This window comes from Lutra lutra, chromosome 1, assembly GCF_902655055.1.
Source record: "Lutra lutra chromosome 1, mLutLut1.2, whole genome shotgun sequence".
NCBI lineage: Eukaryota > Metazoa > Chordata > Mammalia > Carnivora > Mustelidae > Lutra > Lutra lutra.
In genome coordinates this window covers 220,785,538-220,808,348 of record NC_062278.1, presented here as the reverse complement: position 1 = coordinate 220,808,348, position 22,811 = coordinate 220,785,538, and the positions used below count along the sequence as shown (strand labels likewise).

Genomic DNA, 22,811 nt, shown 5'->3' with positions numbered 1-22,811 from the left:
CCTGCTGGGAAATGTAGTTCGCCCAGCCAGCCTCGCCACACGGGAGCCCTGGGTGCCGGAACCAAGGGTTCGAATCCCGGGCCTCTTTACGCAGAGCGGAAGTCGGGCTGGCCTCTGGACCGGTTTCTTCAATTACAAATTGGGGTTAGTGATCACTGCCTGCCATTTACGGCTGTGGGCATTATTCCAATGGATGGCAGATGGGAAGAAATGGGACCCGGAAGTATCAGAGTGAGAGGCGGTCTCTTTCGACCCCAGGGACACCGGAAGCAGCGCAGGGACCCTATTGTAGACGGACTTCCGGTTTCGCTCCCAGTTGGGAGGCGGAGGGCACGTCCTGACATAACTTTCCGTCCCTGAAGCTGGAGCTAATAATAGTACCTACCACCTACTTGTGAGGACTAAAGGAGATCGCGCTGGGAACGGATTTGGCAAAAGGTCTGGAATATAATGAGTCTTAGGTCTTAGCTACTTTTAGGCTTTCAGTAATGGCCCATTAAATAGAATCGGGAATGTATAAAGCGTGACCTTAAAGTGATAACTGAAGAAGGACAATAAGTCAATGAAATATTTTTTGAAAGTCCCCTCTTAACAGTAACAGGGTATCTATAAAAGATTAAAGAAGGCACCGTGGACGCCCAAGACTGGAATACTACATTTCCCAGAAATCTGTAGGAGCCTACAACTCCCAAGCACCCCTTGGCCGCTGTCGTCTCTCGGAAAAGTGCACGTGCGGGCAGTCAGCATACGTCATGGCGGCCAGACGCCTCTTTGGGGCTACGTGGACCTGGACCGGCTGGCGGACCCGGGAGCTCCCGGTCCCTGCCGAGCCTGGAAGACTCCTCATACGGGGCTATGCCAAGAGACCGGGTGAGCTGGGTTGAGAGGGACCCAGAGGAGAGAAGTTTGGAACACTGGAGAAGTAGTGCGCAGGCGCTGGATTGGGAGGGGCTTTCTAGAATCATTGCGCAAGCGCAAAGAGGCAGGCGCTGTGCGCAGGCGCAGTATGAGATCCCTGGGAGGGAGATTGCACTCAACTGCGCAGGTGCGGGGTGTTTTTCTTGCTGGGGGGTGGGGTTGTCATGATCTTGGGTCCCAGTCCTGTTTGTGGCCTTAACGGCACTGTGTGATCTTGAGCAAATCGCCACCGGAAGTTTGAGGACGACTGGGGCCCATCCGAGCATTAGGCGCTTGAAACAAAGGCAAAACCTCCCGGGTATGGCCTGGCCTGCTCTGTGTTGGGAGGAGGGAGCTGACGAGGGGTTGGGCCTTCAGGACGCGTGCCACCCCTTCTCTGTGAGATGAACAGAGCTGGAGAGCAGTGATCGGTCCCTCCAAGCGTCATTGTTCGATGCAGGCCATGTCCCACTTAAAATCGTCTTGGGTGCAGCAGACGGTCTAGTTGGGGTGGGGGGCACCACAGTAAGAGGGGCAGAAGGGAAGGCCGGCCTCCCGCGGCCGCAGGTGGCAGAAATGACTCTCCCACCCCGCAGTCATGAAGGGGGGCAAAGGCGGCAAAGGTGGTGTGGCCAGTGAGGCCCTGAAGGACCCAGACGTGTGCACAGACCCTGTCCGACTCACCACCCATGCCATGGGTGTCAACATCTACAAGGAGGGCCAGGACGTGGTCCTGAAGCCAGATGCAGAGTACCCTGAGTGGTGAGTGAGCCAGGCTGGAGAGCCCAGAGAGTGCGTGAGGGGGTGAAGAGGGTCTGGCTGATCAAATCTGAGGTTTCTGTGGGGCCTCCCTGGAGGAGGGAGGCAGGACTCAAGACCCCAGTGGGTGGAAGGAGCTTTAAAGGTGGAGGGAATAGTCAGTGCAAAGGCCCTGGGGCAGGACTGCACCTGGTTTGTTAGAACAGCAGGAAGTGAAGGCGGCGCATAGAGGGAGATGAGGCGGGGAGGTGATGGATCTCGGCCCTCGCAGGGCTACGGGGGATGCGGGGAAGACTTTGCTCTTGGTCGCAGGACCAGTAGCAGGACATAGAAGCCATTGACTGTGCTGATCCTTAAAGCTTAGGGACAGTTCAGAAATGTTGAGTGAGTGGGTGGGGTCTGTACTGTGGAAGTACAGACAGTGACCAGGAGGCAGAAGACTCGGGGCGTCCCCACCTCAGATACCAGCACCACTGGGATGGGGCAGCTTTTTCCCCAGCCAGGATCCCAGCTCGGGGTGGGGAGGTCATGCCCCGGGAGGTCACCACCGCCATGTGGCTGGGCTGCGGGGCCCAGGCTGCTGCCACCTCTGCCCACGGCGCCCTGGGTGGGGGGCCCTCTGGGGGCGTGCCTTGCCTGATAACTGCCCACGCCACGGCAGGCTGTTCCAGATGAGCGTGGGCCCCCCCAAGAAGCTGGAGGAGCTGGACCCCGAGACTCGGGAGTACTGGCGGCTGCTGCGGAAACACAACATCTGGCGTCACAACCGCCTGAGCAAGAACCGGAAGTTCTAGCGGGCCAGCAGCCGGCCGCCCGGAGTGCTGGGACCACGCCAGGCCCTGGAGGAGGACCCCGCGGCACGCCTCGGCTTCTCCACCTGGCCTCCACGGGAGACTTTATCTTCCTGGAGAAAACGGGGTTTTCTGAGGACAGAGGAGACCCTTGAGCTGGTGTGCATTTGGTCCCCACGGCAAGGCTGGATTAGGGCCTTGGGGGCGTCCCTGGCAGGCCCTGGATGCTGCTGGTGCTGTCTCGGGCGGGTGGGCAGGGTGGCAGGCCCAGGGGCTCGGGGGGTGAGGGGGTGCCTGAGGCCCGCGGCTCCAGGGGGAGGCTTTTCTAGACACGCCTCTCAGTTGTAGGGGACTCAACGCTGTTCCCAGCTCTGCGACCGTGGGAGAGAGACTGAAGCGTCTGGGGCGGACTCTCCCTTCGGGTGTGCTGGGCTCGGGGGTTCCGGTATCCAGATGGCCCACTCCCTCTGGCTCTGGGTCCTTGTCGCCCCAGTGGGTAGTTCCTGGACGGGGGTAGCTCCAGGACTCCTGACTGACACCCCCTACCTGGTTTAGCAAGCCCAGCCAGAGGGATGGGACTTCCTTCTCCTTCCTATAAGGTCACGTGTTCTCTTCATTGGCCATTTGAGCCCCGGGACCTAGGTCTACCCACCGTCCTCCTGTCACCCCACTCGTGCCCGGGGCTCAACCTCTCCTGCGCCCACCCCACCAGGAAATGCATCGGGAGTCTTGCATTGGGCCCGTGAACCTGGCCCACAGCCTCAGTGAGAACCAGCTCCCAGCGGTCCCACTTCTGTCCTGCCTGGCTAGGGGCAGGGGCTCCAGGGCCAGGCCGGAGAGGGTGTGTGATTGCAGGGGTGGAGTGGCGGATTCGGGTACCACCTGGGGGGCTGAACCAGGGCCCTCCAGGCCCCTCTGTGCTGTCTTGTCTAGCGGGGTGGGCAGGGCTGGGGGCTAGTTCTGCCTCCTCCCAGGAAACCCAGAGCCCTCATCCGCTTAGGAGGACCGCGCCAAGCAGATTACCTACCCGCCCTGGTGGCCCGTCTAGAGCAGGTCCCAACCCTCCCGCCCGGGGAGCTCCGCGACTCTCAGGGTAGAAACAGTTGTGATGGTCACAAAGCCTGACCAGACCTGCCTCCTGTCACCTCCCTGCCTGCGCCTTGCTCATTGATCAGCCCCAGGGACCTCCTCCTGGTGGTTCCTCCCACGCAGTGGGCCCAGTCCTGCCCCAGGGCGTTTGGACGTGCCGTTCCCTCTGCCTGGGTGGCTCTTCCCCCAGGTGTCCCCATGGCTCGCTCTTTTACCTCCTCCAGTTCTCTGATGTCACCTCCAAGAGGCCCACAACTGCCCTGTTAAACTTCAGTCCTGCCACACACTCGATTGCCTCTTGTCTTGCTTTCCCTCAGCACTTAAAGCCAGCGGGCGCTTCACGTACGTGTGTTTATTCAGTTGTGTTGCTGGTCTCCAGCGGGGCTCCATCAGGCCAGGGGTTCTTATCTGTTCGCCAGCGTGTCTGCACTGCACGGCTGGTGGATGGTTGGGTGGGTGGGTGGCGGCTGGTTGGGCGGGTGAGCGGCCCAGCTGCCACAATGCAAAGAACACGCGGCCATGGGACTCATGTATGAGATGCCAGGTGAGCTGAGCTGAGCAGACCAGCTTGAACCCCAGCGGGTATGTGCTGGCGTGAGGACCCAGCAGTGAGCCTGTGGTCCCTTCACGGACCGAGCTCAGACAGGGCGCTGGTCGCTTGCAGCTTCTGCCCTTGAGCCCCTCCCCTCCGTCGTGACCCCTGCTGCCACGTCCCATGGGGAGGTCCCCTGTCGTGCTGACGCTAGGCCAGCCCCAAGCCTGGTCACATCCTGTTCCTTGCCCTCCATGGCCTCCTTGTCCTGGGGTCCATCTGAGTTCTGGGGAGGCTGGTCGGCAAGCCTGGCCTCTCTCGGCCTCAGTTTCCTCACCCACAAAGCAGCTGTGTGAGGGGTGCAGCGACGGGCCCCGGTGGGCGCACGGAGTAAAAGCAGGGGTTTCTCTGCGAGCAGGAGGCCCAAGGGCTGGGGCTCAGCTGTGAAGGACGAGCGCGGGCAGGGGACATGGGTGCAGGAGTGCAGCTCGCGATGGCCTCACTGTCCCAGAGCCTCACCATGCACCCCATGCCAGTCTGGCAGATGGGGAGGCCGAGGCCCCGGGCCAGGCCATCTCGTTCCTGAGATGGTGCCAGTCTCCCTGCAGGGCCGGCTGGGGGTGGGGGCTCCAGCATGGGTGGCCACGGACAGGCGGAGAAGAGAGGGCTGGGTGGGCCCCACTCAGGCTGGGGGCCAAGCCCTGTCCAGAACCTGTGCGTGCTCCTTGGCCAGCAGCCGCAAGGATGCCTCCTCCAGGGGGAAGCCCTCCGTGAAGGCTGGACCAAAGGCATGGGGCCCAAAGGGTGACTGCAGCCCTGGGCCCGGGCCCAGGAGGCGCGGGAGGCCTGGCACGGCCGGGGGCCCGGGGCCCAGCCAGGGCTCAAGGGGCAGTGGCATGGCTGGGGGGCGGGCAAACGGCAGTCCTGGGGCCTCAGGGAGCCTTGGGGCTGCCACAGCCCCGGAGCCTGACTCCAGACGCTCCTGGCGGCGCCACTTAGCCCGGCGGTTCTGGAACCACACCTGGAGGTAGCGAGAGGGGTGCTCCCAGTTGAGGACCCGAGAGGAGCCAGCCCTCTCTTCCCCACCCCGCTGTGTCCTTCGGGGCTCCCAGCTCTGCAGGGTTCTGCCTTCTGTCTGGCTTGACTCCCACCTGCTGCAATCCCGACCTGTCTCGAAGGGTCCCCCAAGCCCCCCACCAAATCAGCCCCAAGTCTTCTGAAACTAAGCCCTCCTCGCCACTCCGCCGAGCCCCTCAGGCTCTGCAGCCTCTCTTGGCCCTGGGCACCGGGTCCAAGCCGCTCGGCTTGGCAGTGGACGCCCTTCACAAGCTCTATCTCAGCCGCGCTCTGCCTCCGCGGCCACCGGCTCTGCACCAGCGGGAAGTGCCCCCGGTGCAACCTGTCCCACAGCTCAGCCTGCACTCCTGGATGCCTAGAGATCACCCATTCTCCTTTCTTTCTATTTTATTTTAACGTAATCTCTACACCCAGTGTGGGGCTCGAACTCACAACCTTGAGGTCAGGAGTCACATGCTCTAGCAGCCGAGCCAGCCAGACATCCCAGTCTTTTCTCCTTTCTAACTGGAAAACTCCTACTCAAATGCTAAGGTCCCAGTCCCACTTCCCCTCCTCTGGGAAGTCTTCCCAGCTTTGAGATCTCAGGCCTACACACCAGGAGGGTCCCAGTGCTGCTCTGGCCCCCTCCCGGGGCCGTGGCCGCCCTCACCTGCACGCGCACCTCGGGCAGGTGCACCTTGGCCGCCAGCTCCTCGCGGCTGTAAACGTCTGGGTAGTGGGAGGCCTCGAAGGCCCTCTCCAGCTGGTGCAGCTGGTACGTGGTGAAGGTCGTGCGGTTCCTCCGGTGCTTCTTCTTGGGGGCCTCCTCGCCCGGGCCCGGCCCCCCACCCTCCGCCGCCGGCCCCTCGCCGGGGCTCAGGAACATGGCTTCTCCTCGCCCCACCTGGCCGGGCGGCAGCAGGACAGAAGGCGGTGAGACAGCAGCAGGGACTGCCAGCCAGGGAGGGCAGGGGAGCCCCCGGCATCCGCTGGGCCTGGGGTCAGATGCACCTTCCTTCCGCCTCCCCAGCCCCCTGGCCCTCGGGATGCTCTCGCTGTCCGTCCATCTCCTCTCTGTGTGTCTGTCCTTCCACCTCTAGTCCCACTTCCCCACTTGAGCCCTCCCTGACGGCCTCCATCGACCTACAGCTCAGCTTTGGTCGGTTTGTCTGTCCATCCCTCCATGTGCCTGGGACCCCCAGGAAGGCAGGAGGCTGCCCCTACAGTCCTCCGTCCTGGGGTGGGGGCCTCTCTGGACCTCCAGCTGCCACTGCGCCCACCTGCCCTGTACTCACCGCCCCCAGCAGCCCCGCAACGGCCCCAGTATCCACGCAGCTCCGGCCCCAGCGGGCCCAGCACCCCGTCTGCTGCTGGCCTGGCCCTGCCCGATGGGGCGGGGAGCGGGCTGGGGTCCAGTGAGGGGAAGATTAGCGCAAGGTGATTAATTGAGGCGGCCCCTCCCGCCCGGGCACTGGCTGCTCTGAGCTGCAGAGGACGGGCACGGGGGAGGAAGGCTGCTGTGTGTGGGGGGGGTGACCACGGGCCTGGGTCCACTTCCCCTCACAGGATACCAGCAAGGGCCTCCCCTTCTCGGGGCCTCAGTTTCCCTAGCTGTAGAAGGGTGACATCAGGACTTCCCTGATGGGGCTCTCCTGGGGCAAGGAGGGATGCCAAGTAGAGAGCATTGCACAGCGACTGGCACACAGCAGGTGCTCAGAGTCCTCCACTACTATTTTTATCAGCTGGGGCCACAGAAATTTCCTCATAGACACACAGATGGTGACAGGGGTGGGGGAAGCCAAGGTCCTGACAGGGGAAGGCCATTCCAGTTGGCTCCCTGAGACGCCGAGCTGACCAGGGAGTAGGGGTCATTTTCGCTGGGTTTTGAGGAATGAATAGAAGTTCACTCTTCATTCATTCAGTGAATGCTACTGAGCACTTACTGTATCCTGGGTACTGTTCATAGCAGTGAACAGAACACATCTTGGAGCTGACATGCCAGTAGGGGAGACAGACAATCCTCAAAGAAGACAGAGCATGTCAGGTGCTCCCAAGGCCAGTGAGAAAACCCCAGCAGGGGAGGGAGGGGGAACAGAGGGGGGGTTGCTCTTTTAGAGAAAGTCAGCAGAATGGGGGGTGGAGGTCAAGGCTGAGATGCGAGACACAGCTCTGCATGAAGGGGAGGTCACCAGGGAACCACGGAACGTTGTGGACCAGGGCGGGAGGCATTCAGATGGACGCATCTATTGTGAGCAAGATGGGAGGCTGGGAGGCGGGCAAGGGCTCTGGGGACGGACATGGTGGGGAGAGGGGGGCAGAGGAACAATCCTCCGGGAGAAAGTTGGGGAACAGGGAGGAACTGGTGATACCCAGACCCCCATTTTGGAGACAGGGGGATGACAAGATTGTCCCAGAGGCAGTGGCAGGTCCCAGGGGAAGGCCCTGAGGCTGGTTTGCCCACCCCGGCCCCCACCCACCCAAAGAGCCTGGTGCCCAAGAGGAGGGGAATCTGGGGTTGGGGGTTAAGGTGAGGCCAAGAAAGTGTCTGATGGATTCAGAGACACGGAGGACGGGAGGGAGACTGTCTCTGCGGAGGGAGGCAGGAGGCCCAGGCCCGTGTACGGACCAGGAAGCAAGTTCGAGGAAGACAGGGCCCCTGCCCGGATGTTGGCTCTGTAGGGAGAGGGGCGCAGGAAGGAGAGACAGACTTGTGGGCACCCCCGTGAACGGGGCGCCAGGCCCCGGAGGAGTGGGTCCACCTGTGCGCACTAATGGCCTTGGATGAGGAACCAGCTGTGGCTCCTGCTGAGGGCCAGGAACAGGGGTCGGGCCTCAGTGCCCAGCAGTGGGGGAAGCCCGGCAGGGGGCCCCAGCCATCCTCAGCCCAGGCGGGAGGGGTGGCTGGTGCTTCCCAAGGCTCCCTGGGGCCCCGTGAGCCCAGCTGCCCTGTCTGGAGCCCTGAGGTGGGCTCCAGGCTCTGGAGCGGGGGGCACGAGGCCTGCAGTAAAGGGCGGGTGTGTGTGGGGGGGGTCCCTAAGTCCGTAATTGCTTCATTACTAACGAGCTGCTCTGTTCTCAGGCCCCAATTAGCTAATTGGCCCCGGGTGGGTTAAGAGGCTGCAAGAGGGATCTGGGCCTTAGGCGCTGGGGCTTTGGTGGCTTAGCGGACTGGGCTGAAGGTGCAGACGCTGTGTCAGCTTAGAGGACAGGATTAGGGGCGGGGTGGGGCGGGGCCACGCAACCCCTCCAGCTGGATTGGGTGGGGGTCAGGCCACGCTCAGCCCCACTGGCCTCCCTTCCTTGTTTCTCCCCCAGGAAGAATCCTGAAGCCCCTTCAGGTGCTGGTGGGGAAACTGAGGCCAGAGGATGGGCAGGGTTTCTGGGGGGCACCACAGGCATTCAGTGTGACCTTGTGAAAGTCCCGGAGCCTCAGCTGGAGGTGGGCCAGCCAAAGGGGGAGGGTGTGCCGTGGTCTGGCGATCCCTCCCCAGCCCTAGCTTGGGGGTTCCTGGGGTGAGGACCACCCCAGCCTGGCCAGAGACCCCTCCAGGCATCCTAGAAGCTTGGCTGGATGGAAACACCAGTTGAGCTGGGGGGTGACGGTCAGTCACAGCAGTAACTGAGCCTGTGTGCGCGGAGCCCTGGGCTGGTGTGAGCCTTCAGATCCCCACTGCTACCCCGAAAAGATGCCTGCTCATAGAGGGGCTGCTGGAGCCCAGGCTGGGGGACCCCTTCCCCCGCTCACCAGATGCACTAACGTGTAGCACTAATGTCCCCCACATCCTGGAAATGCTCTCAGGTCGGATGGTTGGTCACCACAGGTCAGGGCCACAAAGCTCAGAACCTGGGGGTCCAAGCCCGAGTCCCAAATTCTGTGTGGTGTGTGGACAAGAGGGGCAGGGCCACACTTGGCAGCCAGTCTCCCCCGGAGTCACTGGTCTGGAAGCATCACGAGGGCAGACCCTCCCAGGCTCCCTCTTGCCCACCCTGAGGGGCAAGGGCTGGGGCAGAGGCGGCAGAGGCATCACCCCAATACGGCGGCCGTGGGGGTACCACAGCGGGAATCATGGTCCTAAGTAGGTCCGCGGGGGTGGCCGTGATACGGGCCCGGGGGGTCTCCGGCTCCATCACTGGGGACCTGTGTCCCTGCGGTGGCTGCAGGATCCCAGATGGGCAGGGCCCTCAGTGGGTAGACGCCGGGCAGGCGGATGGCCCCGGGCTGAGCGATGGTGGCGGGGGGTCCCATGGGGTGCAGGACGCCAAGGGCCGCAGAGAGACTCAGACACCAGCCGTCCTTGGAAAGCAGTCTTTATGGAGGGCTGACCCCTCGCCTCCCAGGTCCGCGGTGCCCACGGGCTGCCTAGAGTCCCCTGCAGGCACCTGCCCCTGCTACGAGCCAGATGGGCCGCTCACTGGTCCTGACCCTCTTCAGGCCTGGCCGTACCCCCACCCCGTGCCCTTCACTCTCTCCTCTGGGGCCTAAGGCCCCAATGGGCAGGGTCAGGGCTCCTGGCTTCGGAGCAAGGGACAACTGTCCGCGTCCTGGCCCCCCACTGGGGCCGAGGCGCCTGCACTGCGCAGTTCCCGGGCCAGCTTCTCTGCCAGTTTCCGGAAGGGCGGCCGGCGGGCAGGCTCAGCCTCCCAGCAGCTGCCCATGATGGCATGGATGGGGCCCGGGCAGCCCTCAGGGGGCTCCATGCGGTACCCCTTCTCCACGGCCTCGGACACCTCCTTCAGCGACTGTGGGCAGAGGGCACAATGGCGTGGCTGGGGTCAGGGCCACAGTCGTCAGACCCGCAGGGAGCCCAGAGCCTCCCCCCAGGCCCCACTCACCATCTTGGGGTATGGAGCCCGGCCGTATGAGAACACCTCCCACAGAAGCACCCCAAAACTCCACACATCCGACTTGCTGGAGAACTTCTATGGGGCCCAGGATCAGGGTGAGGAGGGGCCCCAGCTTCCTCCAGGAAGTCCTCCTGGGCTCACCTTCACTCTCTGGTCTCCTCCCAACAGACCACTCCCTCTGAGCCTCCCCCAGCCAAGGGGGACTCAGACCCAGTGCAGGGAAGGGTCCTTGGTATTCTCGGGCCCAGGACAGAGCCTGTCTGTTTCAGAAATGGGGAAACCCGGGCCCAGAGAGGTTCACACAAGGGAGAGGCCAAACACAAGCTAAAAGGGGACGACCGTGGGTCAAGTGCTCACTGGGGCGGTAGAGCCATTCCCTTAAGAGAGGTCCAGAGAAAATGAGAGCTGTGCCCAGGGTCACAGAGCAGGTGAGAGCAGGTGGGACCAGGGCTTTGAGGGTCTCAGGGGCGGTGGGGGGCTCACCCCGTGTTTGAGAGCCTCGGGCGCCGTCCACTTGACGGGCAGCCGGCTTGCGTCCAGCCCCTTCCGCTCAGCTTTGGCCAGGCCAAAGTCGCTGACCTTGGCCACCAGGTCCTCGGAAATGAGGATGTTGCGGGCGGCAAGGTCTCGGTGCACCAGCTTCTTGCTCTCCAGGTACTCCATGCCCTCGGCCACGTGCCTGGGGAGGGGGCGGAGCCCGAGGCGGGGGTGGCTCCGAGCCTCAGTGTCCCCTTGACCCTGGAGGCCCCCCACTCCACCCTGCCCCGGGAGCCCCACTCACAAGGAAAACTGGAGGAGCTGGGGGGTGCTCACGAGGGCCCGGCCCCGTGTGCGCAGAAAGTTCACCAGGTTGCCCTGCGGGGGAGGGAGATGGGCCTGGGGGGCTCGAGGCTGCTCGGCGGCGCCCCCCAGGCCCCGAGGGCACCTCAGGCCTCACCCCCACCTTGCTCACGTGCTCCATGACGATGTAGAGCCCCTGGTGCAGGATAACGCCCAGCAGACGCACCAGGTTCTTATGCTGCATCTTCCTGCGGGGGCCGGCAGGTGGGCGTGAGGGCTCGGCCGAGACCCCGCCCCCACGACGCCCCGCCCCGCCCCCAACTCACGTCATCACTGCCGTCTCGTCCAGGAAGGCCTGGGCGGTCACATCACACTTGATATTCTTCACGGCCACCTTCTGGCCCAGGTACTCACCCTGCAGGACCGCTGTGGGGAGAACGGGCGTAGGAATGCCCACCTACCCCGACCCCCACGCACCCCAACACCGCTGCGGGGCCCCAGGCCCCGAAACCCTTCATGCCTACAAGCTGATCCGAGACAAGCACGAAGCATTTGCCGCTCGGGGGCCAAATTTTCAGAGGGCACCCCGCTTCTGCCAGGCCCCCAAGTTCAGGGACGCCTGGGTGGCTCAGTCGGTTAAGGCCCCTAAGTTCTGGTGGTTTTTAGAGTTTTAAATATTTGGGGAAAAAAAATCAAAAGAAGAATACTACTTTGCAACAAAGTAAAATTACAAGGCGCTCCCATGTCAGCGGCCGCAAATAAAGTTTTATTGGTACACGGCCCTGCCCATTCATTTACCTGTGTCTGCGGCTGCTTTCCTGCCACAAAGGCGGAGCTGAACACAGACTCAGACTGTCTGGCCCGAAACACCTGGAATAGGTGCACTCGGGCCCTTTACAGAGAAGGGAAGCTGACCCCTGACCTCAGTAAGCCCCAGAGCCTTCCAGGGGAACAGCTCCCAGGAGGGGCGTTCCAAGCACAGAGCCTGGAGGTGTGAAGGCATCACGCACCACCGCCAAGCGCCTCCCGGAGCTGACGTCAGCCCCTCACAGAGCAGACGCTAACCTGGGGATGAATTACTTCACCCTCCAGTGATTCCTAAACCTGAACACGCCCCCCTCCCCCCTTCAGCCTCTGACCCAGGCCTCCACTCACCTCCAAACTCACCCTCTCCAATCCGTGCGCCCAGCGTCAAATGCTGCAGGTTCAGTAACCAGCCAGCTGTGGGGCGGGGACGGGGTCACAGGGGAATGGGCCCCACCTGGCGAGAAGCCGGGTGGTGTCCCCCGCTGCGTCCCAGCTGGGGCACACATACAGCTGCTCCCAGCAACGGCCTGAGACCCCCCCCCCCCACTCCCAGCCCTGTTATCAAGTGCTGGAAAGCAGCAGAGCCTGTCTACCCCAGGATGACCTGAGGAAAGGGGTTATGGGGGGGTGGACCCCAGGCTTGCTCTCCAGGAATGCCCCATCAGGTCCAGGGGGTGATGTTGACAAACCCTTTAGGGCTGCCTTTCTCACTTCTACCTGAACACTGTGTCCCTCCAAATATCCAGAGGCTCTTCCCTTTAAAGTCCTGTACCTCTGGCCACCCAGGATACACACCAAAAAATACAAGAGACATGGAGACCAGTAAAGCTTCTGGAATCTTCTGGCAACGTTTCCAGAATCTTCTAGAATCTTCCAGTGCTCTAAAGGGCCATCTGGGGTCCAGCCTCCCTGACTCCCTGTCTCAATCATGCCTGTGTTCTCCCGTCCTCTCTCCTCTAGTAGGTTCTTTAGTCCCCTTCGCCTTCCTCCCCAAAGCCTCCCCTCTAAATCACAAGCCCTTAGTCATGATCAAGGACAGGGACACCAGCCTCCCCTTGGGGCCATCCCCGAATCATCCAGATTTCCCTGGGAGAGACAGACACCATCATCAGGTTCGGGAGGAGTGGCCATGGGAGGGGGCATTCGCTCAGGGCCTCGAGCATCGAAGATCTCGTTATTGGGGGGTAGGGGAGCACTTCAGGTGGAGGGAACAGAAAGCACGATAGCAGAGAGGCCAGAGAGGAAAACCAGGAGGCAAGCAAAAGAGGAAGGGTTTGTAGGTGAACGGAGAGAGATTGCTCAGCCACAAGGGAAGGTTCTGGAAGGCAGGAGAGCGACGTGGGTGGATTTTCATGGTAGAAAGTCACTTCTGGGGGCCCAGAGGCAGGGGTCCCATGGAAGAGGTGGCCTGGTGGGACGGTCTGAGGCCAGGCTGGGGCTGGGGTTCAGGCCTTTGCCCCAGACGACAGGGCAGATGATGGAAGACATGGAAGCAGCAGCAGGGGTGGGAATTCACTCCTTGTGGGCTTGTGGGCATCTGTGGGTGCCCCTGCCTGACCTGAGGGCTGCCCCAGGTCTTTCGCTCACAGTGCCGGCACAGCCACATGCTCATGCAACTGTGGTCTTGGCCGTGGGCCCCCTGGGGAGGGGGAGGTCCCTACCTTTGGCCAGCTCCTCTTCTGCCGACTTGGTGCCCTGCTTCCTCTTGGGTTTCACTAGCTTCGTGCAGATGGCCCCCTTGTCCTTGCTGTAGTGCTGCGGGGTGGGGTTGGGGCAGAGGCAGCAGTGAGCCTGGCCCCCTCCACGGGGAGGGGGGGACGGGGAGGGGGTTGGCAGGGAATCCCTGCCTTCTGTGCCCTCCCCAGCGGGGACGCTCTGAGTGGGGCCGGCAGGAGCCAGGGAGAAAGGCTTCGCTTCCCACCCAGGGAGTTGGACTGGTTTCCATGGGAACGGAAAGGATCCAAGCTAGGAAACAGGAGGATCCTGGGGAAGGTGGGGCTGTGGTCTGTGGATTAGTGTCGACAGGGAGGTTCCTAGGGGTGCCCAGAGGAAACACCCCTGTCCCTCCCAAGAGGTGGACCCGGAGACCCAGACCAGCTGCAGGGCTGGTGGTCTGCGGGGAACAACCGCTCCTTCCCGCACTGGGACTGAGCAGGAAGCTTTGGGTGTCCCGGGCCCAGCAGTTGCCGGAATCGGGCGGAGCGGGGTGCGGGGTGCGAGGTCCAGGGGCGGTCCCTCGGCCTCCAGCGTGCAGATCCTGCGGCTCTGGGGCTGGGCGAGGGGGCGGGGTCCCGGGGCTGGAAGGGGGCGGGGCCTGCGGCGGCCACACCTCCACCATGTCCATGAGGTTGCAGAAGCACACGGCCTCGTCGATGGTCAGGTGACCGTCGCGGTGCAGCACGCGGTAGTGGATGACGTCGCGGCCGAAGCTGACGCACAGCACGTAGTCGCCGGGGTGCCGCGCCGACTCGCGCACCAGGAACAGCCCGTCTTCGGGCGGCTGCAGCTGCTGCACGGCCTCGTGGCCCGAGATCTTCCCGTGGAACCACCTGCGGCCGAGCGGGAGGGCACGCTAGGGCCAGGCGGCCCCGGCCCCCCTGCCACCCATCCCGGGCGGTCCCCAGACCCACCCCGGGCCGTCCCCAGACTCACGGCATGAGGCTGAGCTTGGGGTCGGCCGACAGGGCCTCTCGCTCCCGCAGCGCCCCGGCCGCCAGCAGGCCCTCCTGCCCGCTGGCGTGGTGCTTGGCGCGGTACCAGCTCTTGCTCTGCAGGGAGGGAGCCAGGAGTCCGGGCCGGGGGCATGGGGAGGCCGGGTCCCGGCAGAGACACACCTCACCGCCCGCGCCCAGGCCCTCCAGCCACCACTCACCTCGCAGGCCTCCAGGATGGTGACCACGTCACCCTTGTGGAAAGCCAGCTCTCCGGGCTTGGGGCGCGTGTGCTCACACTTGGTGATGCATTGGGTGCCTGGGGCCCAGCGCCTCTGAGAGGTGGGGGAAGAGGTGGGGGAGGGGCAAAGGGGCATGAAGGAGAGGCCCAGGGAGAGAAAGAAGTAGAAACTGGGCAAAAGATAGCAGGGCAGAGACGGAATCCAGAGGGAGCAGCCAGGACAGAAATCTCACTCAAAAATTCCGGGGCCCAAACCAGAAGGTCAGGAAGAAAAGGTGGCAGAAAAGTAGCATCAGGTGACAGTGAAAAAGTGTGCAGCACTGGCTGAAGGGGCCTGAGTCCCAGAGGACAGCCCCCCGATATGGGGCTGAGGTCCCGCGGGTGTGGGCCAGGTGGAGGATGGCCCAGGACCCCAGCGCCTGGGTTGGGTGTACTCACCGTTGGCATCCTGGCTGAGATGAACGCGGGATGCCAGGCACGGAGGAAGCGGGGGCTCACCTGGGGGCAGGCAGAGAGCAGCTGGAGAGCCCCGATCTGAGGCAGACTGGGGCCCAAGGCCATTACTAACTAACCACTTCCTGCCCAGGCCAGGGGGAGGCAAGGGTGGGAGGGCATCCCCATCGGGGGCTCCAGGTGGTGGCTCCCCAAAGCCTCTCTGGGGAGGTGGTCTTTACCCACAGGAGTTCCTTATCAGTCACGGCCATGGAACATCAGCAAGGAAACCATAGAGTTCGGCCCCGCCATTGTCCCGAAAGGGCAACGGGGCCACAAGGTGGGCCCAGAGTGAGTGGCCATAGGGTGGGGAGGGGAGAAGTGCCTGCTGGCTCAGGCCCCAGTGGCCACACAGTGGGTGGGGACCGTGGTGCCACCTAATTGAGCTTGGCTCTTCCTCTTTTCTGATAAGTGGGCAGGGGCAGGGCGAGGAAACAGAAGGTGATTCAAGGTCATTCCTAAGTATCTCTGGACCTAGGGTGGGGCCGGGAGGGGGTGGGGGAGGGGGCATGCAGCCCTACTGGGCTCCTCTGGCCATCCGCAGAGCCTCTCTGATGCCCCCAGTCCCAACACCGACCTAGGACAGACAAGCGGCCTCTCACTGCTGCTGGGAAAGGGGCTTGTCCACCCCCTTCCTCCTCCTTGGACCCTATAGCAGGTGGCTGGGCAGTGGGGATGGTCGAGGGGGACAAGCCTCTGACCCTCCAGTATTACCCCCATAAACCCCCAGCCCCATGTGCACTCACACACATACTGATCCATGTACACACGAGCACACACAGAAACACATGGGGCTTGGACACAGGTGGACACAGGTACCCACAGGAACGCGGGTATGCAAGCAAAAGCACGTTCACCTAGAGACAGGTGTGTACACTTCTACACATGTATACACACGGGCAGACTCTCAGACATCCAGAAATGTGTGTACCTGTCCCACCCACCCACCCCCCGCCCCCAGTGCACACACAGACCCACACTTGAACACCTGGGCGCCAGCCGCGGGGCGCCAGACACTGGGCCACCCCGGCACGCAGAGCTACACGGAGGGCCGCGCACACGCATCTCGGCCACACGCGAATATCCCTCCACGTGGACGCGCGCATACACACACCCGGGAGCTCGCAGACGCGCACACTCGCGCCCAGAAAAACACCCCCACCCTGCGCCCGATCGCCTCTAACCACCCGCTACCCCAGCCGCGTACCCGCTGCGCACGCCGCCGGACGCGCACTCTCGCGCTCACACCGGCCTCTCCACCGGACGCCCGGGACGCCCCCGGAGCCCTCGGGGTTCCCCCCGACACCCCGCCACTGCCCCGCAGTCTCTCCCCTCACCCCCACCTCTCCTCCACCCCCCAGCCACCAAGCTCACCTGTTCAGGGGGCGCCCCGGGGCCGCGCCCCGCGCCCACACCCAGGAGGGCCCCCGCGCGCTGGCTGCGCACCCCGAGGCAGCCCTGGCTGCACAACTTGGAACAAGTTGCTCCGTTTCCTCATTTTGGGGTGGGGGGAGGAGGGCTGGGGGAGCGGGGGAGCGGGAGGCGCCGCGGCCCGGGAGGCCCCCGCAGGTCCTAGCGCCGGCCGCACTGCGGTTTGCTCCGCGCGCCGCCGCCGCCGCCGCCGGCCCCTCCCCTCCCCGCCCCGCCCCTGAGGTCCCCGGCGCCGCCCGCCCCACCGGGGCGGGGGCCCGGGGCAGTCGCGCGCTCCACGCTGCTCCCTGGCACCGTGCCGCGGGGCGCGTACCCCGCCCACCCTGGGAAACGGTGGCCTTGGAGCGCGGAGCGGGTGCCACGCACAGGGCGGGGAATGGGGAGAGTGAGCTGCCCGTCTGGGGCGATAAGCATACCGCAGAGCCCACACTATGCCTCGGATCCTTCGGACTTCGATACGCCCTTCTCATCCACCTCCTCTGCCAAGACGGTTGTTGGTGCTGGCGTCTGGCGCAGAGCGATTGCTCAAGAATGTCACTGGTCATAGGTTTGTTAGGGTCACCGGCAACATTAGGGGGACCTGAGGAACCGGAGGCCTCCTGCTGGAGCCTGCCCGGGGTCAGCCCCGCTGTGCCCGGGGGTTCTAGGGCCGGCGGCGCGGGCTTCGACCTCAGACGACGGTTTGATGAGCATTTACTGGGCGCCGGACGGGCCCCAGGGCACGCAGCCCAGCAATTGTTCCGCTTCTGCCGGCCGAGTCCGTTGGACAAGGCCGGCTCTCGTCAGGAGGCGGGTGAAGGCCCAGGACGCCCAGGGAGCCTGAGTCCCGTTCAATCTTCTGTCAGCCCAAAGGGCTAAGTGTCTGGCTCCAAGGCATCATGTGACTTCTCAGGACAGAGGCCCAGTTACAGAATTGCAAAACATCCCTATTATGGAACATTCTAGAACAAAAACTAGGAAATTGTATGTGTTGAGGTTCTAGAATCCACAGCTGTTGAAACCCACCATCAACACCACTGTATGACTCAACCCAAAGGGCACGTCCCCTCCTCTCTCTCCTCTCCTCTCTCCTCTCCTCTCCTGTTATACTGGAGAGAATAAGCCCACAGGGAAAGTTCCAAAAGGGGACCCTCCCAACAGCTCCGATTATCCCCAGCGAGGGCAGTGGGCAGGAGGAGAGGGAGGGAGAAGACCTCTTTCCTTTGATGTGGTGGAATTCACCGTGAGGGCTGATGTCAACTGGGGGGATATCCCAGCATATTTCCACTAAGCAGGGCCTCCCGGGCTGGGCTGTGGGAGAGTCCCAGTATGGCCACACCTCCCAGCTATGGGCCCTGCTGTGGACCCAGGGCTGGGGGACACTGCAGTCAGCATTCAGTTGGGTCAGGGGCCACCATATATGGCAAACCATCATCACTTGCCTGAAATAGAAACATCAAAGTGGCCACAGGAAACCAAGTAACACCAGTAGCTTCAGACCAGAGGCTGCAGACAGAGGTCCCATGATGGAGGCCTGCCTGCTCTGCTCAGCAAGGACAGGAGCCTATGTGTAACCCCCTGGGAGGCCCTAGCACCGGGAGAGACTTTCTCCTTGATGCAGTCGGGGAGACAGGGAGAGGATTGAAAGGGGCTGTTTTGCCCCCCTGTGAACTCATACTTAGTGTCTGAGTCATACCTAAGTTTTCCCCAGGACCCCAGGGATCCTTGTCCCATGCTCTGGAAGGCCCTACCCAAGAAGGAGGGATCAGAGGAATCACAGGTTTGCAGAATGGAAAGCGACAGACGTCAGCGGACAGCTCCAGGTTCCCAAATCTCCAAGGGTTAACCTGGAGTGCGGGGGGCCGCCCCCCCTCAGCATATGGGCATGGGGCCCTGAGCTGTTCCTGCCTCTGGGGAGATAGGTTTGTGTCCTTGGTTTCTTTGGGTCAGAGCTACAGAAGGGGTGAACTTCCCACTCCTGAAAGCATTCAAGAATTGGCCCCTTGTGGGGCGCCTGAGTGGCTCAGCAGGTTAAGCCTCTGCCTTCGGCTTGGGTCATGATCTCAGGGTTCTGGGATCGAGCCCCGCATCGGGCTCTCTGCTCAGCGGGGAGCCTGCTTCCTCCTCTCTCTCTGCCTACGTGTGATCTGTCTGTCAAATAAATAAATAAAATCTTAAAAAAATAATAACTTAAGCAATAGAATATCTATGATTCCTTGTAAACTCATTACATAAAAATCTAATAAATATCATCATTTTTTTTAAAAAAGGCATTGGCCACTGGGAATCTCAAAGACTAAATGGGTATTGCAGATCCCAGAGGTGGCAACCCCCGTTTCTCCTCCTCCTCCCAGGAGTGGGGGGACTAGTCCCTTCCTTCTACCAGCCTGAAGCCAGCTGGTAGCCACACCATCAGACAGGACTCCAGGAGGACCCAGTCCCGGGCTCCTCAGCCTCCAGATTTCTACCCTGTTGACTTGACTCCAGAAATTCTCCGACGCCCCAGGCCACCCGCCTGGTGCAGGCTGGGAACCCAGAAGGCCCTCCCTGCTTCCCCAGCTGCCTCTGCTTTTTCTCCCTGTGACCACTCACCTTCCCCTGCATGGCTAAGGGTGAAAATGTGACCACGGCCCTCCCCAGCACTAAATCCTTCCATAGCTCCCTGCAGCCTGAAGCGCTCGGTCCGGCACCCCGAGCTCTTCCGGTTCGGCTGACAGCCGGCTTCCCCGGCCTCGTCTCCTTCTGCTCCCACAAAGCATGCAACGGTCTGGAAACTCTCTGCTGCAGGAATTTTCGTGCTTTGGGGCTGGCTGTCCCTTCTGCCGGGAACGCCCTCCCACCTTGTCCAGCTGGCATCTCCAGCGCCCATGCGCACCGCAAACAGCACCACTTTTATGGGGTCTTCTCGGGTGCCCCCACCTTTCTCAGAGCCAGAGCTTGCTTCCACGGCCCGCAAAGACGCCTCGCTGGAGACACCAGCTCTCTTGTGTCTGTGTGAGGGCTGTGGACCGGGTCTGGGTGACTGAGCCCATCAGCCTGCCTGGGAAGGAGGCCAGGCTCAGTGATGTGGGAAACAAAGGCAGAAGAAAAATGATTACATTTCCTTACTACCTATAGCCCCTTGACAAGTCCTTGAAAGAGGCAGAGTGACATTCCTCTAGGGACTCAACGGCCTTGATGTTGACACTTGGCCAAGGGCAAAAGTCAATCCTAGCCCAACCCCCAGGACCCTATAAGCCTATTCTAACATACAAAAATTCCTTTGGAAACTTCTTTTATCTCTACCCCCCACGACACAGGTCGGCAAGCACCCCCAAGACCCGCTGATGTACATTTGAAGGGTTTCGGGACTCAGGATTTACGAAATGGTAAGAAACGACCCTTCCCATAATAGCTACACCCTCAGGATCCCGGAGCCTCGTTTCCAAAATCCCTGGGAGGCTTACACTATCCCTGACCCCTTCCCAACTTGAAAATATATAATGGGTCCCTCCTCATGGCCCCAAGGCGGCTCTTTCTGCCCTGGGGTCCTGTCCCAGGACTTTAATAAAACCACCTTTTTGCACCAATGACGTCTCAAGAACTCCTTCTTGGCCTTGGCTTCAAACCTAAACACCCCACCTCAACAAGAAAGCAGGGACGGAATCCTGCAGGAAGAACTAAAACCCTTGCCTGCAGCCGTGCCTCGAGCTCACACTATGACGAGCGCCGGAAGCCACTCGTTGCTTTCTGGTTGCTTCCGAAGGGGTTTCTGCCACTCGTAAGCAAAAAGATTCCTCATACTGAAAATGGGTCCACACGTGGGAGGATGAAATGAACCAACTGGGACAGACGAGGAATTCGTGAGTCAGATTAGGGCACCCTGAACCCAGCTAGGAAGTGGGATCTCCTGGACGTCCCCTTCCAAGAGCCGACAAACCTGCTTTCCCTCCACGGGGTCTGCCGGTGCCGTTTTCCATCCCGTGCAACAGAAGAACCCAGAGGGACCCACCTCCTCTCCCTCCTGAATGCCGGTCCTCGTTTATTCAAATCTCACTGCTCTTCCCATCCTACCTTTCTCCTAGGTTGGCCATTCCGGTGTGTAGAACACCCCCTTCTCCTAACTCCGGGCAGTCTGGGGGGAGCCAATCCTCTCGTTTTAGGATTGGAGTGGCTGAGTTCCCGAGAGGCAAAGCAACTAGTCTGTGGTCACACAGCTGGCTGGGGCTGTTGATCAGGCGTGAGGACTCACTCAACGTAGGCAAAGAACAGAAGGAGTCGTGTAACAATGCACTTCACATATCAGACAGTAGGATTGGCTGCACAGGGACGGAAGACCCCAAGTGCTAGAGGCTGGAATTAGATAGAAATTAATCTCTGAGGGATGCACTCCTGGGCAGTGTCAGGAACCAAGGCTCCTGCCGTCTTGCTGCTCTGCCTTCCTCAGCACAGGAACTTCCATCTCTTGAGCTAGGATGGCTGCTCAAGCTCCAGCCCTCCCATCTGCATTCCAGCCAATAGGAAGCAGGAAGCTGGGAGAAGAGTCCCTTTAAGGACTCTTCCTGGAAGATGCATGTGACACCTTTGCTTCATTTCATTGGGTGGAATTTAGCCACATGGCCAAATTTAGTAGCAGGGGAAGCTGGGAAATGTAGTCTGTAAAGCAGGGGTCAAGGAAGCGTCCTCAAAGCTCCCAGGCCTGTTCCCACCTCAGGGCCTTTGCATCAGTTGTGCCTTCTGCTTGGGATACTTCCCCAGACCTACCCAACATCCCAGCACCCTTCAGAATATTTCAACCTGCTGACACTTCCTATCCCCTCCCCCTGTAGCTCTGGAGAGCTACCATAGTCTAAATGACCACATGTTTTACTTCTTTTTCTCGTTTACTGGCTGCGTCCTGGCTAGAACATCAGCTCTCCAAGGGTGGGGATTTGCGACAGTCATTCATTGCTGTGGCCTTCGTTCCTGGCGCACAGGAGATGCTTGGAACATATTTTTTAAGCCAGTGAATATTGGGGAAGTGTGAGGTAATGAGCAGTGACTGACATGTGTGAAGGGAAATATTGTCATTGTACCCATTTCACAGATGTGAAAACTGAGGCTCAAAGGGTTCTGTGGCTCCCCCCAGCCCAGGACACAGGAAGTGGCAAGCTTCGGTTTTAACCTGGGTCTGTCAGGCTCCACAGCCCACACACTGCCCAGCGAGATGTTGGGTATATGACAGACCCCCCAAGGAGTTTTCTAGAAAGCAGATGAGGCAGGCCAGGGGCAGCCAGATGTGGGAACAGCTGAGCTGCTGGGCCCCCAGCGGATCTTCTGTTGGAGCACGTGGCCCGATCAGACTGCCCCAATTAGTACCCCTTTAAATTTAGCTTTCTCCTCCCTGCCAGGGACTTGGGGATTCGGTGGAGGAACATTCCGCTCTTTCGAGGAAAATCGCTGCATCGCTCATTCTGCAACTGGAGACATGGTCTGATGGGCCCTTCTCCGCTCACCAGCTCCTCCAAGAGACCCTTACTGACCACCCATAATGACCCCCCGCCATCTGAGCCCACACCACTGCCTGTGACCCTGTCTTTCTCATTCCTGTGGATTGCCCTCCTGTCTTGCCTTGGCCCCCTTCACAAAACATATGTTCCATGAGCAAGGGCAAGGACGGTCTCTGACTTGGTCAGTCATTTGTCTCTGGAGCCTGGCACATAGCAGACTTTCATGTAAATTGTTCGCAGCAGATCAATAAGCACTACGGAACACTTTTGTTTTCTAGGACTTGTTTTGTTATTTTCCTGAAGTTAGTAATTGCCTTTGTTTTGTGTGTCTATGTCACTCTCTTCCCCCCAGGCTTTCCAACAGAATGAACTTCTCCCCTCGGGGCCAGCTGCAGCCGGGCTGTACCCCTGGCCCTTCTCTGTTTCAGGACTTGGGGATTCCTAGGGGGTAGCTCCTGTTTCTGGGGTCCCCAAGTGCTGAAACAGAGAAGGGCCAGGGGTACAGCCCGGCTGCAGCTGGCCCCGAGGGGAGAAGTTCAAGTTCTCCCTGTTTCTTGTTTTTTGCCCTCGTTTTGGGAATGTGCACCCTCTAGGCATTTCCAGAGAAGGTATTTTCCCTCCACTCTCCCATGTGATTGGTGCTCTGGCTGAGGACACTGTGCTGGTGGTGGCTTTGCTTTGTCTTGTGTCTTCCAGCTTCCAGTCTTGGCCAGTTGAACAACCCAAAGCTATCCTGTTTCCTCATTGTCTGCTTGTCACATTGTTTCTCTCTCTTTGGACACTTGTAGAATCTCCTTCACCACATCCTGCACTTTCAAAGTGTGGTTTTTGGGTGGGGTCTTTTTTTTTTTTTTTTTTCTGTTACCTTTTGTGCTGGGCAGTTAGTGGGCTTTGTCATGTCTTCCATTCCTAGCAAACTTTCTCAAATGACATCCCTGGTGATTTCTTTCACTTTGGTGTCTCTCTTCTGTCATATATTGGGCTTCCCACCTT

The 22,811-nt window shown here is 61.0% G+C and overlaps 3 protein-coding genes across 3 annotated transcripts; 1 reads left to right on the top strand and 2 right to left on the bottom strand.

The window, feature by feature from the left end:
* Positions 1 to 312: 312 nt before the first annotated feature.
* On the top strand, positions 313 to 3,822 carry MRPL54 (mitochondrial ribosomal protein L54). The gene is made up of 4 exons (XM_047706262.1): positions 313 to 438; positions 596 to 870; positions 1,494 to 1,659; positions 2,318 to 3,822. The coding sequence occupies exons 2-4, from the start codon at positions 753 to 755 to the stop codon at positions 2,448 to 2,450; spliced, it is 417 nt and encodes a 138-aa protein (XP_047562218.1). The 5' UTR covers positions 313 to 438; positions 596 to 752; the 3' UTR covers positions 2,451 to 3,822.
* An 863-nt stretch (positions 3,823 to 4,685) lies between these two features.
* Positions 4,686 to 6,010, bottom strand: RAX2 (retina and anterior neural fold homeobox 2). Its single transcript, XM_047706248.1, has 2 exons — positions 5,795 to 6,010; positions 4,686 to 5,089 (listed from the first exon to the last, which is right to left on the bottom strand). The coding sequence occupies exons 1-2, from the start codon at positions 6,008 to 6,010 to the stop codon at positions 4,751 to 4,753; spliced, it is 555 nt and encodes a 184-aa protein (XP_047562204.1). The 3' UTR covers positions 4,686 to 4,750.
* Positions 6,011 to 9,416: 3,406 nt separating this feature from the next.
* On the bottom strand, positions 9,417 to 15,644 carry MATK (megakaryocyte-associated tyrosine kinase). The gene is made up of 13 exons (XM_047706235.1): positions 15,123 to 15,644; positions 14,887 to 14,946; positions 14,429 to 14,542; positions 14,209 to 14,324; positions 13,886 to 14,105; positions 13,218 to 13,311; positions 11,905 to 11,970; positions 11,076 to 11,175; positions 10,913 to 10,997; positions 10,751 to 10,824; positions 10,453 to 10,648; positions 9,958 to 10,044; positions 9,417 to 9,864 (listed from the first exon to the last, which is right to left on the bottom strand). Exons 1-13 carry the CDS (start codon positions 15,150 to 15,152, stop codon positions 9,625 to 9,627), a joined length of 1,482 nt encoding a protein of 493 aa, XP_047562191.1. The 5' UTR covers positions 15,153 to 15,644; the 3' UTR covers positions 9,417 to 9,624.
* Between the last annotated feature and the right edge of the window lie 7,167 nt (positions 15,645 to 22,811).

Coding starts and splice junctions, on each gene's coding strand:
- MRPL54 (XM_047706262.1), top strand. CDS start 753: ATGGCGGCCAGACGCCTCTTTGGGGCTACGTGGACCTGGACCGGCTGG. Junction 871..1,493: donor GGGCTATGCCAAGAGACCGG/GTGAGCTGGGTT, acceptor CCCACCCCGCAG/TCATGAAGGGGGGCAAAGGC. Junction 1,660..2,317: donor GATGCAGAGTACCCTGAGTG/GTGAGTGAGCCA, acceptor ACGCCACGGCAG/GCTGTTCCAGATGAGCGTGG.
- RAX2 (XM_047706248.1), bottom strand. CDS start 6,010: ATGTTCCTGAGCCCCGGCGAGGGGCCGGCGGCGGAGGGTGGGGGGCCG. Junction 5,090..5,794: donor TGCCCGAGGTGCGCGTGCAG/GTGAGGGCGGCC, acceptor CGCTACCTCCAG/GTGTGGTTCCAGAACCGCCG.
- MATK (XM_047706235.1), bottom strand. CDS start 15,152: ATGGCCGTGACTGATAAGGAACTCCTGTGG. Junction 14,325..14,428: donor CCATCCTGGAGGCCTGCGAG/GTGAGTGGTGGC, acceptor CCCTCCCTGCAG/AGCAAGAGCTGGTACCGCGC. Junction 13,312..13,885: donor ACCTCATGGACATGGTGGAG/GTGTGGCCGCCG, acceptor CCCACCCCGCAG/CACTACAGCAAGGACAAGGG.